Source organism: Chanodichthys erythropterus, chromosome 7, assembly GCF_024489055.1.
Source record: "Chanodichthys erythropterus isolate Z2021 chromosome 7, ASM2448905v1, whole genome shotgun sequence".
In the NCBI taxonomy this organism is placed as follows: domain Eukaryota; kingdom Metazoa; phylum Chordata; class Actinopteri; order Cypriniformes; family Xenocyprididae; genus Chanodichthys; species Chanodichthys erythropterus.
In genome coordinates this window covers 30,348,986-30,367,937 of record NC_090227.1, presented here as the reverse complement: position 1 = coordinate 30,367,937, position 18,952 = coordinate 30,348,986, and the positions used below count along the sequence as shown (strand labels likewise).

The window sequence follows — 18,952 nt, the reverse complement described above, 5'->3', positions numbered from 1 at the left end:
TACCTGTGGTTGCCCTTGTAGCTGTGGTTTAATGAGACTTTTTTTTTTCACATGGAACAAAGATCTTGCAGAAATGAAAACACTGGTTGCATCTTTACTTTGATTTGCAGATAAATATTATATCTTTTAATCTCACCTATAACAAGCTTTGGTATAAACATTTTAAAAGTTCTAAAAAACAGTTTCTCACTGGCTGTATCCCTGAGTCACACAGGCTTTCCCTAGAAGGGTTTTAACATTTTAAAAAGAAGGTTTGCTGGTTTTTGAGTCACTTAGCTGTGGCATCGCTGGCCAATGAGTTCTCAACAGTGCATTCATGTCATTTCCTTCCCAGAACACTAACCTCAGCGCTCAGGACCATGAGAACATCATTGTGGTGAGTGGGGCTGCTTCTTTACCAAGAAAATATGAAGTCACATGTTGCCTTCACACAAGAGTGTGTTAAACTCCATTGCTAACAAATGCAGGGTTACGTAATGTGTCTTAAGGCTCAGTGAAACATGCTCTAGAATAAAATTAATTTGAAAATGTAGTGTACTGCCATAGAAACAGCACATGCATGCACAGATGTGCTGGTTATACAGTTCCTGAAAATGTGGATGAAAAGCAACAAGACTCTACATGTCTGTGGGGAAGGTGACTAATGGTTAGAATCTGTCTGTAGGCCATCGCACCCCTGCTGGAGAATAACCACCCTCCTCCTGACCTGTGTGAATTCTTCTGCAAGGTAAATGTGATGATTCTGGCTATTCTTCAGGGGAACAGATGAGTTCAGTATTGTAAATTGTTTTTAATCTTTCATTTTTTTTTTTTTTAACTGTTAAAAATATTTTGGCTTGTGTTCATTGAATTTTAAATAAATGAGAAAATGGTCATTTCAGAAGTACTAGTAGTTTGAAAATTAAAAAAAATATATAAAATATTTTTATTCAGCAAGAACACATGAAAATTGATCAGAAGTGACTGTAAATACATTTAGAATATTATTAAGCAGCACAACTGTTTTCAACATTGATAGTAATAAGAAATGTTTCTTGAGCAGCAAATCAGCCAATTAGAATGATTTCTGAAGGATCATGTGACACTGAAGACTGGAGTAATGATGCTGAAAATTCAGCTTTTCTGTCACGTTAATAAATTACATTGTCAAAATAGTTATTTTTAATTGTAAATTCACAATTTTACTGTTTTACTGTATGCTTGAAAAACATAAAAAATTCTAACAACCTCAAACTTTTGAACTTATTACCTGACATCAACGCTTTACCAAGTGCCTTTTTTTTAATAAGGGGATTAATGATTCTGATGATTAATAATATATGTAATAATCAAGATTGTTTTTTGTTTTTTATTGTGTTCCTCTATGCAGCACTGTAGGGAGCGTCCTCGGTCGATGGTGGTGATTGAAGTGTTCACTCCTGTGGTTCAGAGAATCCTCAAACACAACATGGTGGGTGTGCGCACTACGCCAGATGTGCTCTCGAATTCATACGTCAACGCACCATCATTTACTGACTCTCCTGGTCTTGTCTTCTCGATCCAGGACTTTGGGAAATGCCCCAGACTCCGTCTCTTTACTCAGGAGTATATTTTGGCTCTGAATGAACTTAACGCTGGCATGGAAGTGGTCAAGAAGTTCATTCACAGGTGAGTGACGTGTTTTTCTCTTATACAAACACACATCAGTTTTCCTGTAAGCGAAACCGTAGTAATGAAAACAACGCTGTGACCTTACCCGATGCAATGCGGTAAGCGATAAAAGCTTGGAATCTCGTTTGCATCGCGTCTGGTTGGGACACAATGCTACCTCATCCTGACTCCACCTCACATACAAAGAACAGACCTTCATCTGTACACAAACTGTAACATCCTTTTATCTGTAAGACTGTGTCATTTTAATGGTCTGTTTAGGACCAAGCCCTGCCCTTACTTCCTGTTACAGCTTTGTTTTCTTTTAGCTGTCATTTTGTGTGCGTTTGGACGCAGGAGCTGTGGTAACCTGACCTTTTCTTACATGTATTGATTACAGCATGCACGGTCCCACCGGACAGTGCCCTCATCCTCGGGTTCTCCCCAATCTCGTGGCGGTGTGCCTTGCTGCCATCTACTCTTGCTACGAAGAGTTCATCAACAGGTGCGTTCGATTCACTGGTTTTCCAACCCATGAGATGTGATGTACCCCTGAGACCTGAGCTCAAAACATTTCTCTGAATCATATTTTCCATCTCCACAGCACCGTATCGTATGTGCCGGTTCTTAAATAATCTTAAAATACTGACGCTTTTATTTCCAACTGCTTTTATTGGTCTGTAATTTTTGTGACAAACAACAACGACGTGGCTGTAGTGACATTTTTGGTCTCAACTGTCCTGTTTGTGTCATCACTTTGAGCCTCTGTGCCGTGGTGCACCCACCTGAGAGGAATGAGGAACTATTTTCAAAAGTTTCCATGATTCACAACTACTCAAGGGAGTGAGACGTGTCAAGGCTCATTCCCAAGGCTTCTTTGCACTGCCTTTTTTTTTTTTTTTTTTTTGCTTTTTCTCTCATTCGTTCTCCACTGGCCTTTCAACAAATTTCCGTAACTACTGAACAGTTCATGGATGTTTTAAAGGTGCACACATTTACATGTTTTCATCCTGTTTTCCATTTATCCTCCTACTAGAATCAGATGTCCGATAGTTACTTGTTAGTCAAATAAGGTCTTCCAAATACTGTGGCTGTGTAGCAAATCAAACAGCTGGTGTTTTGTGTATGACTAAATGCAAATATGGCAATTTCCATGGAAAGAGCCTAAAACTCTATAATAATATTACATTCAAATTTATTTAAAAGTCAGGTTTTTCAACAAATGCACTCTGAAAGTGGGTGAAAATGTTGACTGTCAACCAGAGTTTTTTTAGGGAGAATTAAAGCCGCCTTTCAGAAAAATTAAAAATCTTACAAACCCCACACTTTTTAACAGGAGTGTATATAATATAATTAATATTTTCCCTAACCAAAAAAAAACTAAATAAATAACAGAATAGCACAGTGTCTTTAATTCAGGGAAAGTGGCATATGTCTTATCTTTTTCCTTCTTTTTCTGTTAGTCGCGACAACTCTCCCAGTCTCAAGGAAATCCGAAACGGTTGTCAGCAGCAAAGCGAGAGGAAACCGCCCATGCCTTTGCGGCTGCTGCGGCCCGAGCCGCCCACGCCACCCCTGACCACCACCCTGTCTCCGCCTCCGGCCCTGCCCCTCTCACCCCCACCTTCCATCGTCAATTCCAGCGAGATCCTGGTGGAGCTGGAGCGCAACAACAACACCGCTAACACACTGCGCAAGGCCCCTGCGGAGGGCGATAGCGAGCCCAACCTGATCGACTGTCTACTGGTCAGCCCCGCGCTCAACGCCCTGTCCATTCAGCTGCCTGCCCACGCCGACAGAGTGCTGGGCTGTTTCGCCCTCATCCTCAAGATGCTGTAAGTGCCGTCACTGCATCTTTGTTTTATTGTTCTGCTGGAATTGTAAATGTTTCTGTTCAGTTTTAAGATGTTCTTCTGGCTGCCAGACCTGCCAACGTTGTAGAGGTAAAAGCTGGCATCATCACAGGACCTCAAATAAATAGTGCTAAATTAATTTGATGGTATTTGATGAGCTTGCTAAAGTGCTTTCTACTGGTAATTTTATGAAGTTAAACTACCATTTTAAAAAAACCTAACAAAAAGTTACTAACAAGTAACTGACTTCATTGAAGCTTTTTGGGGCATGATCACTTTTAGATAATGATTGGATTATGTAATAGACAGATAGATATACTCACAGCAAAGTTCTTTTTCGTTTCTTTGCTCAGCAGGATACTGTTTCAACATCCCGATGCTGCCAACGCTGCTGAGAGCCCTGTTTAGATGAATCTGTAAATATGTGCTCCGCGTTTTACTCTCAATAACAAAATAAACACGCAACAAAAATGACAGCTGTGAGAAAACAGCAGTTAAGAAAGCACCAATGTGGATATGTTTGCACAAACTCTGCAATTCAACATTCCAGTCAAGACAATGTCATGTTTATTTATATACCACTTTATAAAATATATTAAATGATGAACCGCAGAGCTTTTCCACATCAAAGAAGGCGGAGCTTCTGTGCACACTACCTATTGTGTAATTGACACAAACCAATTTTAGTTCGAAGGTCTTTACCAGGCAGAGTGAACTTTTCTGGAAAGTTCGCTTTGGCAAGCTGTTTCAAACTCCAAACAAATTTCGATTTGGCCTGATTTTATTCGAAATGACATCACACCAGTTTGTTCTTTGGTTTCATTTGAAGTATATCGGGACCTTTAACTAAATCTTTATTTCACTACCAAAAAGAAAAACCACATACAGGGAATTCTGATGATGAGTCAAATTAATTGCCAGATCAAAGTGATTCGCTACAACAAACTGTACGAACCACCTGATTTGCTAAAATTAATTGGACATCCCTGCTCTATTTAAAGGTGCCATCAAACATTTTTTTTACAAGATGTAATATAAGTCTAAGGTTTCCCCTGAATGTGTCTGTGAAGTTTCAGCTCAAAATACCCCATAGATTTTTTTTTTTTTTTTTTAATGATTTTTTTAAACTGCCTATTTTGGGGCATCATTAGAATGAAGTTGTGTTTATGCATTATACAGACTGCAAGTGTTTAAAAATGAAAATAGCGACGGCTCTTGTCTCCGTGAATACAGTAAGAAACGATGGTAACTTTAACCACATTTAACAGTAGATTAGCAACATGCTAACGAAACATTTAGAAAGGCAGTTTACAAATATCACTAAAAATATCATGATATCATGGATCATGTCAGTTATTATTGCTCCATCTGCCATTTTTCGCTGTTGTTCTTGCTTGCTTAACTAGTCTGATGATTCAGCTGTGCACATCCAGACGTTAATACTGGTTGCCCTTGTGTAATGCCTTTCATAATGTTGGGAACATGGGCTGGCATATGCAAATATTGGGGGCGTAGAGATTCGCCTGTTTTTCGGAGGTCTTTTAAACAAATGAGATTTATATAAGAAGGAGGAAACCATGAAGTTTGAGACTCACTGTATGTCATTTCCATGTACTGAACTCTTGTTATTCAACTATGCTGAGGTAAATTCAATTTTCAGTTCGATGGCACCTTTAAGCAATAGAAAGAGAGGAGCATTTTAGTAGAAAGAGTAAATGCAATACAACGCTTTGTTGTGCAACACTGCTGCTTGTCTGGATAATTAGCTTACGGGAAAACCTACGCTGTTTTAAAAACAGCAGAGCTGCTTGAACTGAATAATGTAGTGTAGCAATGCTACTTTTAGCTAGTTACTCTGTAACACTGCTGATCGTCCCACATTGTGTGTAAATGATCATTTTGGTATATAAAAAAGCAGACTCAACTGTAATCACATTGAGGAGTGACCTTAAAACCTGTCTGCATATTTATAACAGATTCATTGAACTGAATCCATTTTTAGCCTTTACCACCTCCATCTGATCTTATTGTGAACCATCCGGTTGCAGATCACAGCAGAGCCAAAGAGGTTTCAGCTTTCACTGGCCAATCTTACATAAGGTTCTTATTTTCTCCAGTTCTCCCTCTTCCTGCCCCTGAATCTCTAATTCCTCCTCTGGCCTTTTCTCTCTGCAGATCGGACTACGATGACTGGAGACCAGCACTGGCCAGCCTGCTTCAACCCATCCCCTTCCCGAAAGAGTAAGGGCATTTACTCCCTTCTCATTCTGCTCACAGTTGCTTTCTTTGTAACTGCATGACGTCTGTTTTAACTCTTAACTAGGGCCACACAATTTGAATCTGAAAGTGAATTAATAATCAATTAGGATTATAGCTGCTGCAATTCAGATTAGCTCCACTCCCACTACTGAATTCGTGAATCAGATCAGAATTTGCATGTATAACCAGTCTGATGAGCAGATAATTGTTTTAGGTTTCATTTCTGCATCATCATGACACAAAAAGATGGAAAAAAAGAGATGTAGTTTGAGTCACTGGATGTCACAGCACACTCGATGCTTGATTTAGTGAATAATTTATTTGGAATTTGAATAAGATTTTTGTTTTTATTTTGCATAGCGCCTGTGCAAAATTTAAAATGCATATTACACGTCTGGTCAAAAGTTTGGTGTCAGTAAGATTTGTTTTATTATTCAACAAGGACGCATTAAATTGATCAAAAGTGACTGTAAAGACATTTGTTACAAAAAGATTTCTATCTAAATAAATGCTGTTCTTCTGAGCTTTCTATCCATCAAAGAACAAAAAATGATGAGTTCCGCAATAAGAAATCCTTCTTGAGTACCAAATCAGCATATCAGAATGATTTCTGACCGATCATGTGACACTGAAGACTGAAGTAATGGCTACTGAAAATTCAGCTTTGCCAACACAGGAATAAATATTTTAAAATGGAAAAACATTTATTTTAAATTGTAACAAAATTTCACAAAATTACTGTTTTTAATAATATAATAAAATTGATATAATACTGTTATATAATTTAAATACAAAACAGTTTGTACTGTACTGTTAGTACTGTTTGTGACTTCAAAAACAAACAAAAAAAGCCATCGTTGTAGCCTACATAACGATACCAGGGGCTCTCTGTGTACGTGCGGTGGGCTGGTCTCTCAAGGAACGGCGTGCAGGGGAGAATACTGACGTGGGCGAGCCACAGCGGGGCTCTGCAGTGGGATTGTGGGTATTGGGTGAGGCGTTTCGGGTCCTTTGTGGCTCCTGTAATTGGCCCTGCAGGACAGAACACATCATTACAGGTCTTCTGCAGAGCCCTGCGGTTGCCACAGGTGGGGGGCTCACCTGCGCTCGTACGCCACGCCGAGCTTCCAGCCTTCATTAGAAAAAGTTAACAACAGCCAGGCGCATCCCAGAGCACACATGCAAAACATTTGATGAAGTCCTCCCAGACACACATACACAACACTTTAGATGACTTGAAATTGTATCATCGTGCATGTCAAGGCAAGCACGCCTACGTATAGACTCAGAAAGCAACTTGTGTAATTATATGGAATGACGACACTCTTTTTTTTTTGTGTGTGTGTGTGTGTGTACCTGATTCAAGTCTGTTTTCTCTGTTTGCTCTCTCCTCTCCAGGGCCCTTGCACATGCCAAATTTACAAAGTAAGTTACATTATGCTACTGTACACAGAACTGTTTAGAGAGATGCTCAAATAAGGCGTCAAGATATAAAAAGTCAGTGACTAACAACCTGACTTGCGGTTGTTAAATGTTAAAGGGTGAAAAATGAATTTACTCGCCACTTATGTCGTTTCAGACCTGTATGACTTTTCTGTGGAACATAAGTTCTTCAGAATATTTTCTTTTATGTTCCACAGAAAAAAGTCATACAAGTTTGGAACGTCTTGAGGGTGAGTATATGATAAGAGAATTTTCTTTTTTGAGTGAACTATCCCTTTAAGAGTTTTAGCAAAGTTAGGCTATGTCATTATGATACTTAAAGGGATAGTTTATACAAAAATAAAAATTCATTTATCATTTTCTTAGCCTCATGTCATTTCAAACCAGTATGACTTTCTTTGTTCTGTGGATCGAGAAAGAAGATATTTTGAAGTGTTGAAAGAAGTGTCCAGTCATGTTATTAAAATGAAAGCAAATGAGGACAAGTTGTTGAGTTGTTGTCAAGCCCTAAAGACAAAAATGCACCATAAAAGTATCACAAAAGTAGTCTATACATATTGTGTGCCATATTCTCAAGTCTTCTGAATCCATACTATAGCTTTTGAGGACCACACTTTGTCAATATTTTGACATTCTCACTAGCTCTTTTTAAAATTAACCCATATTATACATTTATGGTGCTTCTGCGTCTTTTTGAAGCTTCCAGTCCTTTTTCATTGTAAGTGCATTGGGAAAGAGTAACTTATTGTTTAGAAAAAGTAATGGAAGTAAATGATGACGGGGGGGTGAATTATTACTTAAAGTGTTTAAGTCCACATGTTTTATGTCATCTAACAAATCTGTTTTTTTTTTTTTTTTTTTTTTTTTTTTTTTTTTAACAGAGAGCTGAAATATGTCATTCAGAGGTTTGCTGAAGATCCCAGACAAGAGGTGAGACAGGAAACTGTTGTTTGCAGAAAGGGAGTTGTTTAGTTTAGTTTCAGCTGAATGCTTACTTAATATTGCCTCTATAGGCTTAGTAATGGTTTGTATATGCATATGTGTGTGTCTCTCACAGGTCCACTCCTGTTTGCTCAGCGTGCGCTCTGGAAAAGACGGGTGGTTCCAGCTGTACAGTCCAGGAGGCGTAGCTTGTGATGATGACGGAGAGTTGTTTGCTAGCATGGTATGAAACTGTTTGTATGAAATACGAAATGTCTCATTTAGTTTAGTCTTTTGTCCTGCCACTATATCTACTTTTATGGTCTGATGTCGTTCGTCCTCTCAGGTCCACATCCTCATGGGCTCCTGCTACAAGACGAAGAAATTTCTACTGTCGCTGGCTGAAAATAAACTGGGACCCTGTATGCTCTTGGCCCTGCGGGGGAACCAGACCATGGTGGAGGTACAAATGACTGACTGTCTAGCATTTTTTGGCATCATTGACGGTTCAGCCCAAAGGCTTTTCAAAACGGTAGACTGCTAGCTTCTGAGACCTAAGCTGTGTTTGAAATCGCCCCCGATACCCTCATTCACTATTTCCTACATTACTCCGCTAATATAGTCCACTTGAAGGAGTGAATGAAAACGAGTGAGTGAATTCAGACACTGAGTGTGCTTGAAGGGCTGCCACTTTTGCATAGTTTGTGCTTGCTGTTTAATAATTATTTGAAACTTGGCAGCTCCAGCAGTAATGAAAATATTTATCTTGAACTCTGTCATGAAACTAGCATGTATAAATCTTAATTATACAGTTTAATAATCAATTAAAAAGGCACATTTTTACCTGTATGATTACGCTGTAGCCACTTTGGGCCAGCAGTTTGGAAAACAGATCGATGGATGATTCAACTGCAGGCGCCATCTTCTGACGAGATGCGGGAATTCATTCGGCATGACCCTCACAGTGCATTATGGGCATTCTATAGCTGTTGAGTGTAGTTGTACACTTGTTAAATGAGTGCACTCGATAACATCCACTATGGTTTTGGACACCACTCAGGCTGTCCCTTCAAATAGTGCTCTATTTAAGGGCATGTGGGCGATTTCAGACACAACCCTAGTTTTGCTAGTCTCCGCTTTTAAAGGGCATGACCAAAGATCGCCCACAGTCTGTTTACTGACCGCCTGATGAATATTTCACACACAAATGGCTAGAGCAGACTGAAAATTAGCAGGTTTTATCTGATTGGCAAACATTATGCAACTTCCTGAGAAACAAAGTTGTGTTTACAAGGTACTAATGAATGCTTCTGCGGAAGAAATAACAGCTAGGCTTAGTAAACAAGATGTCCATTTGCTGAACTGTATATTCCGCTTTAAATAATCTGTATTTTGATGCAGACAGAAATTTTTGCTTTTTTTTTTTCTCCCATTTTCTGTGGAAACTGCTCCCACAGCCATCTGTTGTTATAGTATGATAAATTTTAGTTAATTCAAATTTAGTTAAACTTGCCCCTAACAAAAAACTAAATAAATGGTAGTTGATCACTTAAGTCTTAAGTTGGCAGTTCTAGATCAGAATAAACAGCAAAGTGGACTTGATAGTCGACACTCTGACTACGTTGTGGCCAACGATGTATCCAGGAACGCAATATTGCGTGCATCATTTGTCAATTTGGCAATCCCAGAATGCACCGCAAATCTAATTTAATTGTCTGCCGATATTTTACGATTTCATCGGAAATGTGTAAGCGGTATGTTTTTGTTTATTAGAGTATCCACTTGTTAGTTTAACATTCTGACATTCGCATGTCAAATTTTGCATGAGATTTTCCGCAATAGATTTTCTTGTGTCGATTTTGCACAGCAAGTTCGCACAAATTCGTTGTGTTGTGACTTTACAACACGGTGATTCATACATTGCTACAATATTGACAATAGACAAAATACCTTTTATGCCTGCAAAAGTTTTGCTAATGCGAAAGCACCTTTTAAGGCCCCTATATACTTCAAACAAACTCATGTGACATCATTTCGAATAAAATCAGGCCAAAACGAAGTTCGTTTTGTGTTTGTTTTGGGAATTCGAAATGGCTTTCCAAAGAGAACTCTCAGGAAAAGTTTGCTCCAGCTGCAGAACACCTTCGTACTACCATTGGTCCGTGGCGATAACGTAATAGGAAGTGTGTGCGCTGAGGCTCCGCCTTCTTTCACGTGGAACTCTTCTGACTCATTTCATCCGTTTGAGTCCTTCAAGGTACAATCTCCGTGGGTGAAAACATGAACACACTGGATAGCCGCTACATTTCATTTCTGATGAAATGAGGCATATGTCAAATGTTCGATAATAGTATATCGCTGGTCACATATTTCGAACTTAGTTTTAGTTCGAACTTTGCCATGAGTATATCGGGGCATTTAGTCAAGTGCCGTTAAGGGTTGTTGCCCCTTAAAAGGATCAAATCAGTTACCCATGAGGTTCCAATTCTATGTGGATGCTGCCTAAGTAGTCAGCAAGGCAGCTCACTAAGTTATGTGTGAAGAGTTAAAGAAACTCCATTGAAACTTGTATATAGGACAAAACATTCATCCCTCTGTTTCTGCCGTGCAGATCCTGTGTTTGATGCTGGAGTATAACATCATAGAGAATAAGGACACTCAGCTACAAATCATCTCCACCCTGGAGAGCACCCAGGTTGGCCTGCGCATGTATGAGCAGCTGTGCGACAGGCAGAGAGAACTTAAAGAACTGGTGAGTGCACTAACCAGCTTAACAAATCAATTTTCACTGCCACGTGCAATTTCGATAACACAGTCGACTGGTCATTGCTGCCGTCACAGGCCGAGCTCTGACTGTTGGTTTAACGCAGTGCTCCCATTAACACAAAAAGACAGAAGTGACCCATTTACAGACTTCCTACGTATACAGAGCTGACTCTCAAGCGCCACCTGTTGTTTGGAATGAAAACTAATAACATCTTTCTCTCTGTTTAGCAAAGAAAAGGAGGACCTACTCGACTCACTCTGCCCTCTAAATCTACGGTGAGTGTGTGTTTGTGTAAATTACAATGTGTATATGTGCTTGCATCCATGCTGTTGTTTTCTTAGTGAAAGACAGAACCAAAAATTCCTTCCTCAAGCCTTTTTCCCTTCATATTTTTTGCTCTAGGATGCTGACTTGGCTCGTCTACTGAGCTCCGGTTCCTTCGGCAATCTGGAGAACCTCAGCCTGGCGTTTACCAACGTCACCAGTGCCTGCGCCGAACAGCTCATCAAACTGCCATCCCTCAAACAGCTCAACCTGTGGTCCACCCAGGTCTCCATTTACTTCTGCTTCTTCCACAGTCCCATAACTTCAATATGTATATATATATATATATATTTTTCTGATATATGCACGTGAATTTAAAAGTTGCCGAGTCATAAGCTGTGTCAGTTCAGAGGCTGCATCCTTTAAAGGTCACGCCTTCGAAGGACGTGAAGGTCAGACCGAGTATTGTTAAATGGGACGGACTTGCCTACGGAAGATTGTTCTTGTCGCCTAGCAACTAACTGTCTGAAAACAAAACCGGGTTCACAAACTGCCTAAATATATTCACCTTGGTCCATTTCTGTTTATAATAAAGAGTCTAAACTATATCAAATCACATCATAGTAAGATACAAGAATGCTTTAAGTTTTTAATATTATTATATATATATATATATATATATATATATATTATATTTTATATTATATTTTATATTATATTTTATTATATAAAATGATTAATATTATAATAATTTTTTGTATTTGTATCAGTAGATATTTGAGTAAGTTGGAACCCAATACTTGCATTTAAAAGTGTAATCCAGCAATTTCTCTAAAAAAAAAAAGAAAAAAAAAAGCAATGAATTCTGGGTTCAGCTAAGATGCTAAGGATCCATCTGTTGTATCCTTCATTGCCCGGGAAATGAAGAACACATTTCGAGGCCGCATTTGAAGGAGCCTTCAAATTAGGACAGCCTTTATCGTGGCTGTTACTGTGTCCCAATCGGCCTTCGAATAATGCAGCCTCTGAATTGAGATGTCTTAATATGGGATGTCTCTGAATTGTACTTAAATAGCCTGTGAGAAGCACTTTGTCTTTAATAACATGAGATTTTGGCCAGATTCTAGAAAACACTGAGCTACCACATAGCTATAGTAAACTTTATAACCTGTAAGTTGATGTATGGATGTGATGCATTATATGTCACAATATGAGGTAAATCCGAACCCGACTGTTATTATGTTTCAAATTATAAATATTATAATCAGTATTATAATACTGTATCCTTTGTTCCATTTATTGCATCCTTGCTGAATTATTTATTTATTTTTAACTTTCTCAATCTTTATTTTTATTGACTTGGTTTGTGTTTTCTCTTTTTCAGTTTGGAGATGCAGGGCTCCGTCTGCTATCAGAGCATCTGGCCTGTCTGCAGGTTTTGAACTTGTGTGAGACTCCAGTCACAGATGCTGGTCTGCTCTCCCTCAGCTGTAAGAGCGCATTACACACATATTACAGACAGCTACCTTCATTCTGAACTGTTAAAAACAGCTGCTGCTGAATTTAAGAGTCCAAAAGTCATTGTTAAGGTGTCCAAAATCCAAAATCATCCAAAAATGAAAATTCTGTCATGATTTACTCATCCTCATGTCATTCCAGACCAGTATGACTTATTTCTTCTGTGGAGCACAAAAGAACACATTGTCCAAGCTTCTGTTTTTCATTTACAGATACAAAAGTGGATGGTGATTTATACCTTCAAGCTTCAAAGTATCATAAAATGTGACTCATGCACTATAAACCAAGTCTTCTGAAAACCACAGTCATCGTTCGCAGATAATTTTCGTCGCTGTCGTAGATCTCAAATATCATTTGCAGTTGTGTTTTTAATCTTGCCACGTCACAATAACACGTCACGTAACACACAAAAACCAGTGGGTTTTGCCATCAGTGAAATCAGATGTGCTGTTATGCATTGCCACAATTTTTTTTATTGAACGCAACAAGTACAAATGAGATTTAGTAGCTTTCAAATTTCAGTCGGGTCCTTACACTTTACCCAAACTTTTATGATGCTTTGTTTTTGGAGCTTAGACCCATACAACAAGAATAGATGATGGCTAAGCAGCCGAGTAAATGATGACAGAATTTACATTATTTTTGCCGAACTATCCATTTAACAAATGAGTTTAACAAAAAAAAGTTATTTATTTTGCTTGTAAAGAGCCTTTTAGTGTATGCCCTGACTCCTGACACATTTGTGGGTTTTTTTTTAGTTAACATATAGGACAACTAACTTGTTGCAACTTATCCTTGCAGCTATGAAAAGCCTGTGCAGCCTGAATATGAACAGTACTAAACTCACAGCGGACACCTATGAGGACCTGAAGGTAAGAGAATGATCACACCAGCAGACTCTCAGACTGTGCAAGAATTGAAACTTAAATTTAAAGGTGAAATGTGTCAGTTTTTTAGATGTTAAAGCTCCTATCCCAGTTTAAAGGCACAATATGTAATTCTTCACCGCTAGAGGTCACTTATTCAAAACAAAGGCATAGTGTTGTCTTCACCTCTACATCCCGTGGAAAAGAATTCGACGGGACTTGGGCGGAAATCCTGTTCACGGATGAGCTAATGTGTTAAAGATTTATTAACATTACTGTAGTATGGAGCAGGGTGTGGGTATAAGCCGTTGGAGCTGATCGAGGCCGATTGAGCGATTGCTAATGAGAGACGAGCGCGACACGCGGCTCGAGAGCAGTGGAGTTTTTTTTTATTATGCCGCATACGAGTGTTTCCACTTCTTCCGGTCAAGCGTATGTGGGGTAACACAGTGTGTTTTATCATATTAGATATATTGTTGAAAGTTGTTATATTTGTTGCACACTGCAGTAAGCTAGATCAATATTAGTCATGGTAAAACTTGGTACTCACGGAAATCAAGAAAACGAGATTTAAACGATAAGACTTAATGTGCTGAGCTATATAACATGATTAGTTTTCTGTCAATGAATGTATCAAAATAGTTTCTCACCTGTCTAGTAAAACGTAATATATTATAGCATCTTTGGTGTTTCCATGGTTTCTACATATCCGGAAATCGAGGGTAACACGGGTATGATGTCAATGATAGGCAAAAATTGCTTATTTCTCTAGATTAAACATTCTTGGAAACATTTGGGATAATGTAAGTACACAAGTCAACAAAATATAAAACACTGTTCTAGTGTTTTTTGGATATTTTCATCCAAAATTCTTACAAATTGTGCCTTTTAATATACAGTAGCTACTAAAAGTACATAATTTAAAAGACCTTTTAATTGTTCCAAATTAGATTTTAACTTTCTATTCATAAAAAAAAGCTGTTTTCAAAATTGATTTATTTTTTTATTTTTTAAAAGAGAGAGAATGTTTCTTAAGCAGCAAATCAGGGCTGTGTTCAGCCCCGACAAAACGTTGCAAAACGTTTTTTAAACGGAAACGGTAGTGCGTTGAACACCCTGTTCTGATGACGCAAGAGTTGCAACTATGGCAGCTGAGAAGGACATTCTTTGTGTTCTTTTTGAAGAATTTTCGGAGCCTGATGAAGTTGGTATAGGTGTTTAATGCTGCAAAATACACTCAATGTTACAGTCACTTTCCTTGCCGTTCACAATAAAATAGAACATCCCAATGTTCTCCTAATTATTGTGATACAACACTTGCCTTGCATTTCAGGATGAAAAGACAAAAATTTCAGGTGAAGGATAATCCACTTCTTACCTTTTAAGACTGTGTTATGATCTATATTATTTTCATTGTTTGTATTAATTAGTCTTATCATTATTACTGATCACTGTTGTTGTGCTTTGATATTGTAATATTTACCATTATATAATCAGAGGAGTATAGAAAAGTTTAAAGTGTCACTTCTCAATACAACAGCGAAATATATAAGTATAGTATTTTTATATTACATTAATACTCATTGTGCGAGCTGTTTCTTTAATACCGCGTGGTTTATATACATCTTGCTGCTGATTGGGCTGACATTTCTGACACGCCCACCAAACAAGAGAAAACGTATCTCAAACCCATTGCACACCGTTTCCAGGAAACATGTCGTTCAACCCGGAAAACGTAGCAAAATGTTGGGCACCGGTTTGAGCTTGAACGTGCCCCAGCATATTAGAATGATTTCTGAAGGATCATGTGACACCGAAGACTGAGTAATGATGCTGAAAATTCAGCTTTGCCATCACAGGAATAAACTACATTTTAAAATGTAATAATTTTTCACAAAATAACTTTTTACTGTGTTTTTGATCAAATAAATGCAGCCTTGGTGAGCATTAGAGTCTTCTTTCAAATATGTTATAAAATCTTTCCGATCCTAAAATTTTAATCAGTAGTGTTCATGGGTTTATTTCCTCCCCCAAAAATAAAAATACTTATCTGGTATTTTATATTCAAAACCTCAGTGTGTTGAATCAGTCTGAGCATTACAACCGGCACAAAACAGCAATTTTGACTTGGTATGAATTTGGGGCCGTTGTTATGCATTTGGTTGGCCAATAGCAAATGGGGGAGTGTTGAGAAAACAAGTTTGAACAGTCACTACTTTCCCAATTCCATTTGGTGACTAATGGTGCAGAAATGACACATTCACCTTTAAATCTTATCATGCAGATTTTATTGCATATGTGATTTACACAAGTAGGACATGTTCCTGGTTCAACAATAGATCAATCATTCGTACCCTTGACCCTAAAATCTGAGAATGAAGGGCCATTAAGAACGTTGAACCAGGAACATGTCGCATTTAAGCATCTCAATATCTAAACCTCTCTCTCCGTTCCTACCCACAGGCCAAACTACCCAATCTAAAGGAAGTAGACGTTCGCTACACGGAGGCGTGGTGAACGCAATGCTCGAGGAGATTTATAGACGCAGGAAATGGCTGACACATCATCCGAACACAACATAATCAAGAAACGAGGACTGTATTTATAGGAACTGTCATTCAAACGACAAGGACCTTCTGAAAATATCATAAACGTTTAAGAATCGTCTAGTGTCTCATCTGAATACAAGGACGCTCTTTGCAGCGGCATCAAAATGCAAGAATATGTCCCATGACATCATCAGACAGCACAGGAACCTTTCTAATGACATCACCTGGGGACTTTTTCTCTTTCTCGCCTTTATCTGAAACCCCCTCAGAGGAACCGTGTCCCTCGTTTTAACCTGTAACTGGCGTCCCTTTTTTGTTTTTTTTGTCCCCATAGAAGACAAAGACAGTTGATTTCTCCCTTTCTCCTTGAACCACCTGGAGCCAATTCCCATGTGGTACCAGCGTCTGGTGAAGGCCTGAATATTCAGAGCCACATTCCAGTACAGTTTTGATATCACCTCCTGTGTGGAAAGCCATTTTCCACATCGTTTTTGTTTTTTCTGTTCTTGTTACATGTGTGCTTGGTCCTCTCGGTTCAGAGTCTGTCATTTTTTCATCCTCACAGAGATTTCTTGTGTAAAATGTGTCTGTTAACAATGTTCACTTCTTGACATGTTCATCTCTATATCTCTATCGCTCTGAAAATCATTTTTTATCAACTTGAATAAGCATATTTTTCCATACACTGCTTTCATATATATGTGTGTTTGTAAAGAAAATCGACGTATCCCCATTTTTAATGCAAACATTTCAGGGGCTTCGCTCAAAAAAAGACAAAAAGAAAAAGACATTTTCGTTTGTCATTTCCTTTTTCTTCTCTCTTCTTTTTTAGCCACATTGTGTACAGTGTAATTTTAATTTCACACCCATATTTAAGAGAACGTCGTCCAGGAAGTAGTCTGGGACTACTTTGTATTTATGAGCCCCCCTTTCTGGTCCTTTTTCTTTTATTAAGTACTTTTGTCAAACATACTGAACCAAGATGGTGCCTAAAACATTTTCTGTAAAAGATTGCGTCACCTAGCAACTCTGAGGAAAGTCAGCTAAGTTGTACATAGATACATTATGGACTTTTAAACTGATTAATAGGCTTTATTATTCTCTGTAAACTTTGCCTCTATTGGTCGATAGGAGTCTACCAAGAGTGTCCTGCCACAACGGTTGACCATGTTCCTCATATTTATATCAAATCGAGCCAAGATTTGTGCGACGTTATGCAGTTTAACCTTTTTATATTTCGTTTTCTCGCTTTTTTTTTAATCGTCTCTCTGAACGTATAGTTTATGACCACTGTAATGTTACAGTCAATATCTTGACTTGTAGAGAAATGAGACAGATCTTGTAGAAAAAAAAAATCTCATTAAGACGGTCAGAAATAAAACAATCAATTTGCCGTCTTATCTTAAATCGAGTTTTTCTTATGTTTACAAAGGTGTATCTGTCTCTACTCCCACTTTAAACTACAATTAGATAGAATCGCTGCCCCGTCCATGTGGCCGGTCTTGAAAGTAGCAGTTTTTTATAGGTCCAGCTTGTGTGTGTGCATTCGATTTCACACAGATGTAGATGCCGTCCAGATGGGGGGCGTTCAGTACTGGGTGCCATAACTGGGCACCTGCCATCTTGCATAGTTGCATACTGTATAATGTACATATGAGTGTATATAATTTCCCATTTCTCTTTCTCTCATGTTTTTGGGAGACTCTTTGTTGCCTTCACTTTTTGAGATGCGTGCATACGGTCACCCAATTTTGTTCCCCTCCCCCCCAGACCAAATGCACTGTCATTGTGTTCAGGTCTTCTTTTGTTTGTTTGTTTTTTGACTGTATAAGTTTAATCCATTTTTGTTGCCTGTTTTGTATCTTTTTTGTTTAATTCTCTTTTTGCATGTTGCATTTTGATCATACAGATTTAAATATAAAGGGTAAAAGCACTAGCCCCCTTCAACCACTTACCATATGGATCAATACTTGTTTCTAAAAGTGAAAGATGGACAGAGTTTTCGTGCATGGAGTAAACCGATGGATTATATTGGGAATGTGTGTTATTAAGGTGCGTTCGTGAGTGGCTAGAAACTGTGCCATTCTGTACACTGGTGAAACTCAAGCCGTGGTAATGTGACTGACACTTTGTAATGGTCTTCAGTCCTAACCATTTTTCTCTGTGCGGGGAAGGATTTAAGGGGGCTGGGTTTCCCCCAGCCTTCATTTTGTTAAAAAATTATTTAAAAAGAAAAAAAAGCCATCACTTCGAAACGATGGCTCATCTATTGGGGTGGAAATCCAGTTTATACTTCAGTCAACTGTTTCCTGATTAATTTGTAATATCCTGTGGAGCTCACTGTGCTATTTGTGTTTCCAATGTCTCCTTATCAACATATAATGTAATTAATTTCAGCTTTTTTTTTCTTTTCGTTTTCTTTGAAAAGCGCTTTTTGCTATGTTGAATTGAGACTGAGTCTTAATATGATGTGGGTGGGGTCCCTGCAGCACAGGCGTGTACATACAGAATGAACTACATTACCCATGACTCCTGGAGTTTTTGCAGATAGAACTGCTGCCCTTATTTCTTTCTTCTGTGTTTTTCTGCTTCTATCTACAGCTGGGTTGCTGCTGCTGCTGCTGCTGCTGCTCTGTGGCTGTTGTAATGAAAACACACAATCTTCAACAGGAAAATAAGCCTAATATGTGAACCAGTTTCAATCAAAATAAACTGTCTGTGAATATGTTTCAAATAGAAAGCTTTCAAAGCTTTTTTTTATTAATGCATTTCTAGTACATTCACTAGTTTAGCCATTTGTTATAAAACATATGCACTCATTTGATGCTTTTTTTGAGATTTAATGATGTACAATAATTGGTATTGGCAGATTAAAAGCAAATT

At 38.3% G+C, this 18,952-nt stretch overlaps 1 protein-coding gene across 1 annotated transcript in view; it reads left to right on the top strand.

Moving 5' to 3' along the window:
• Positions 1-18,762, top strand: part of cmip (c-Maf inducing protein) — a 32,663-nt gene extending 13,901 nt beyond the window's left edge. The window contains exons 5-21 of the mRNA XM_067390156.1: positions 335-376; positions 665-727; positions 1,370-1,450; positions 1,544-1,647; positions 2,030-2,134; positions 3,093-3,464; positions 5,658-5,723; positions 7,140-7,166; positions 8,066-8,114; positions 8,242-8,349; positions 8,452-8,568; positions 10,717-10,857; positions 11,100-11,147; positions 11,275-11,421; positions 12,521-12,626; positions 13,456-13,526; positions 15,984-18,762. Of these exons, the coding sequence (XP_067246257.1) occupies positions 335-376; positions 665-727; positions 1,370-1,450; positions 1,544-1,647; positions 2,030-2,134; positions 3,093-3,464; positions 5,658-5,723; positions 7,140-7,166; positions 8,066-8,114; positions 8,242-8,349; positions 8,452-8,568; positions 10,717-10,857; positions 11,100-11,147; positions 11,275-11,421; positions 12,521-12,626; positions 13,456-13,526; positions 15,984-16,037 (1,701 nt within the window). The 3' untranslated portion in view covers positions 16,038-18,762. The remainder of the gene's footprint in view (positions 1-334; positions 377-664; positions 728-1,369; positions 1,451-1,543; positions 1,648-2,029; positions 2,135-3,092; positions 3,465-5,657; positions 5,724-7,139; positions 7,167-8,065; positions 8,115-8,241; positions 8,350-8,451; positions 8,569-10,716; positions 10,858-11,099; positions 11,148-11,274; positions 11,422-12,520; positions 12,627-13,455; positions 13,527-15,983) is intronic.
• Positions 18,763-18,952: the final 190 nt, after the last annotated feature.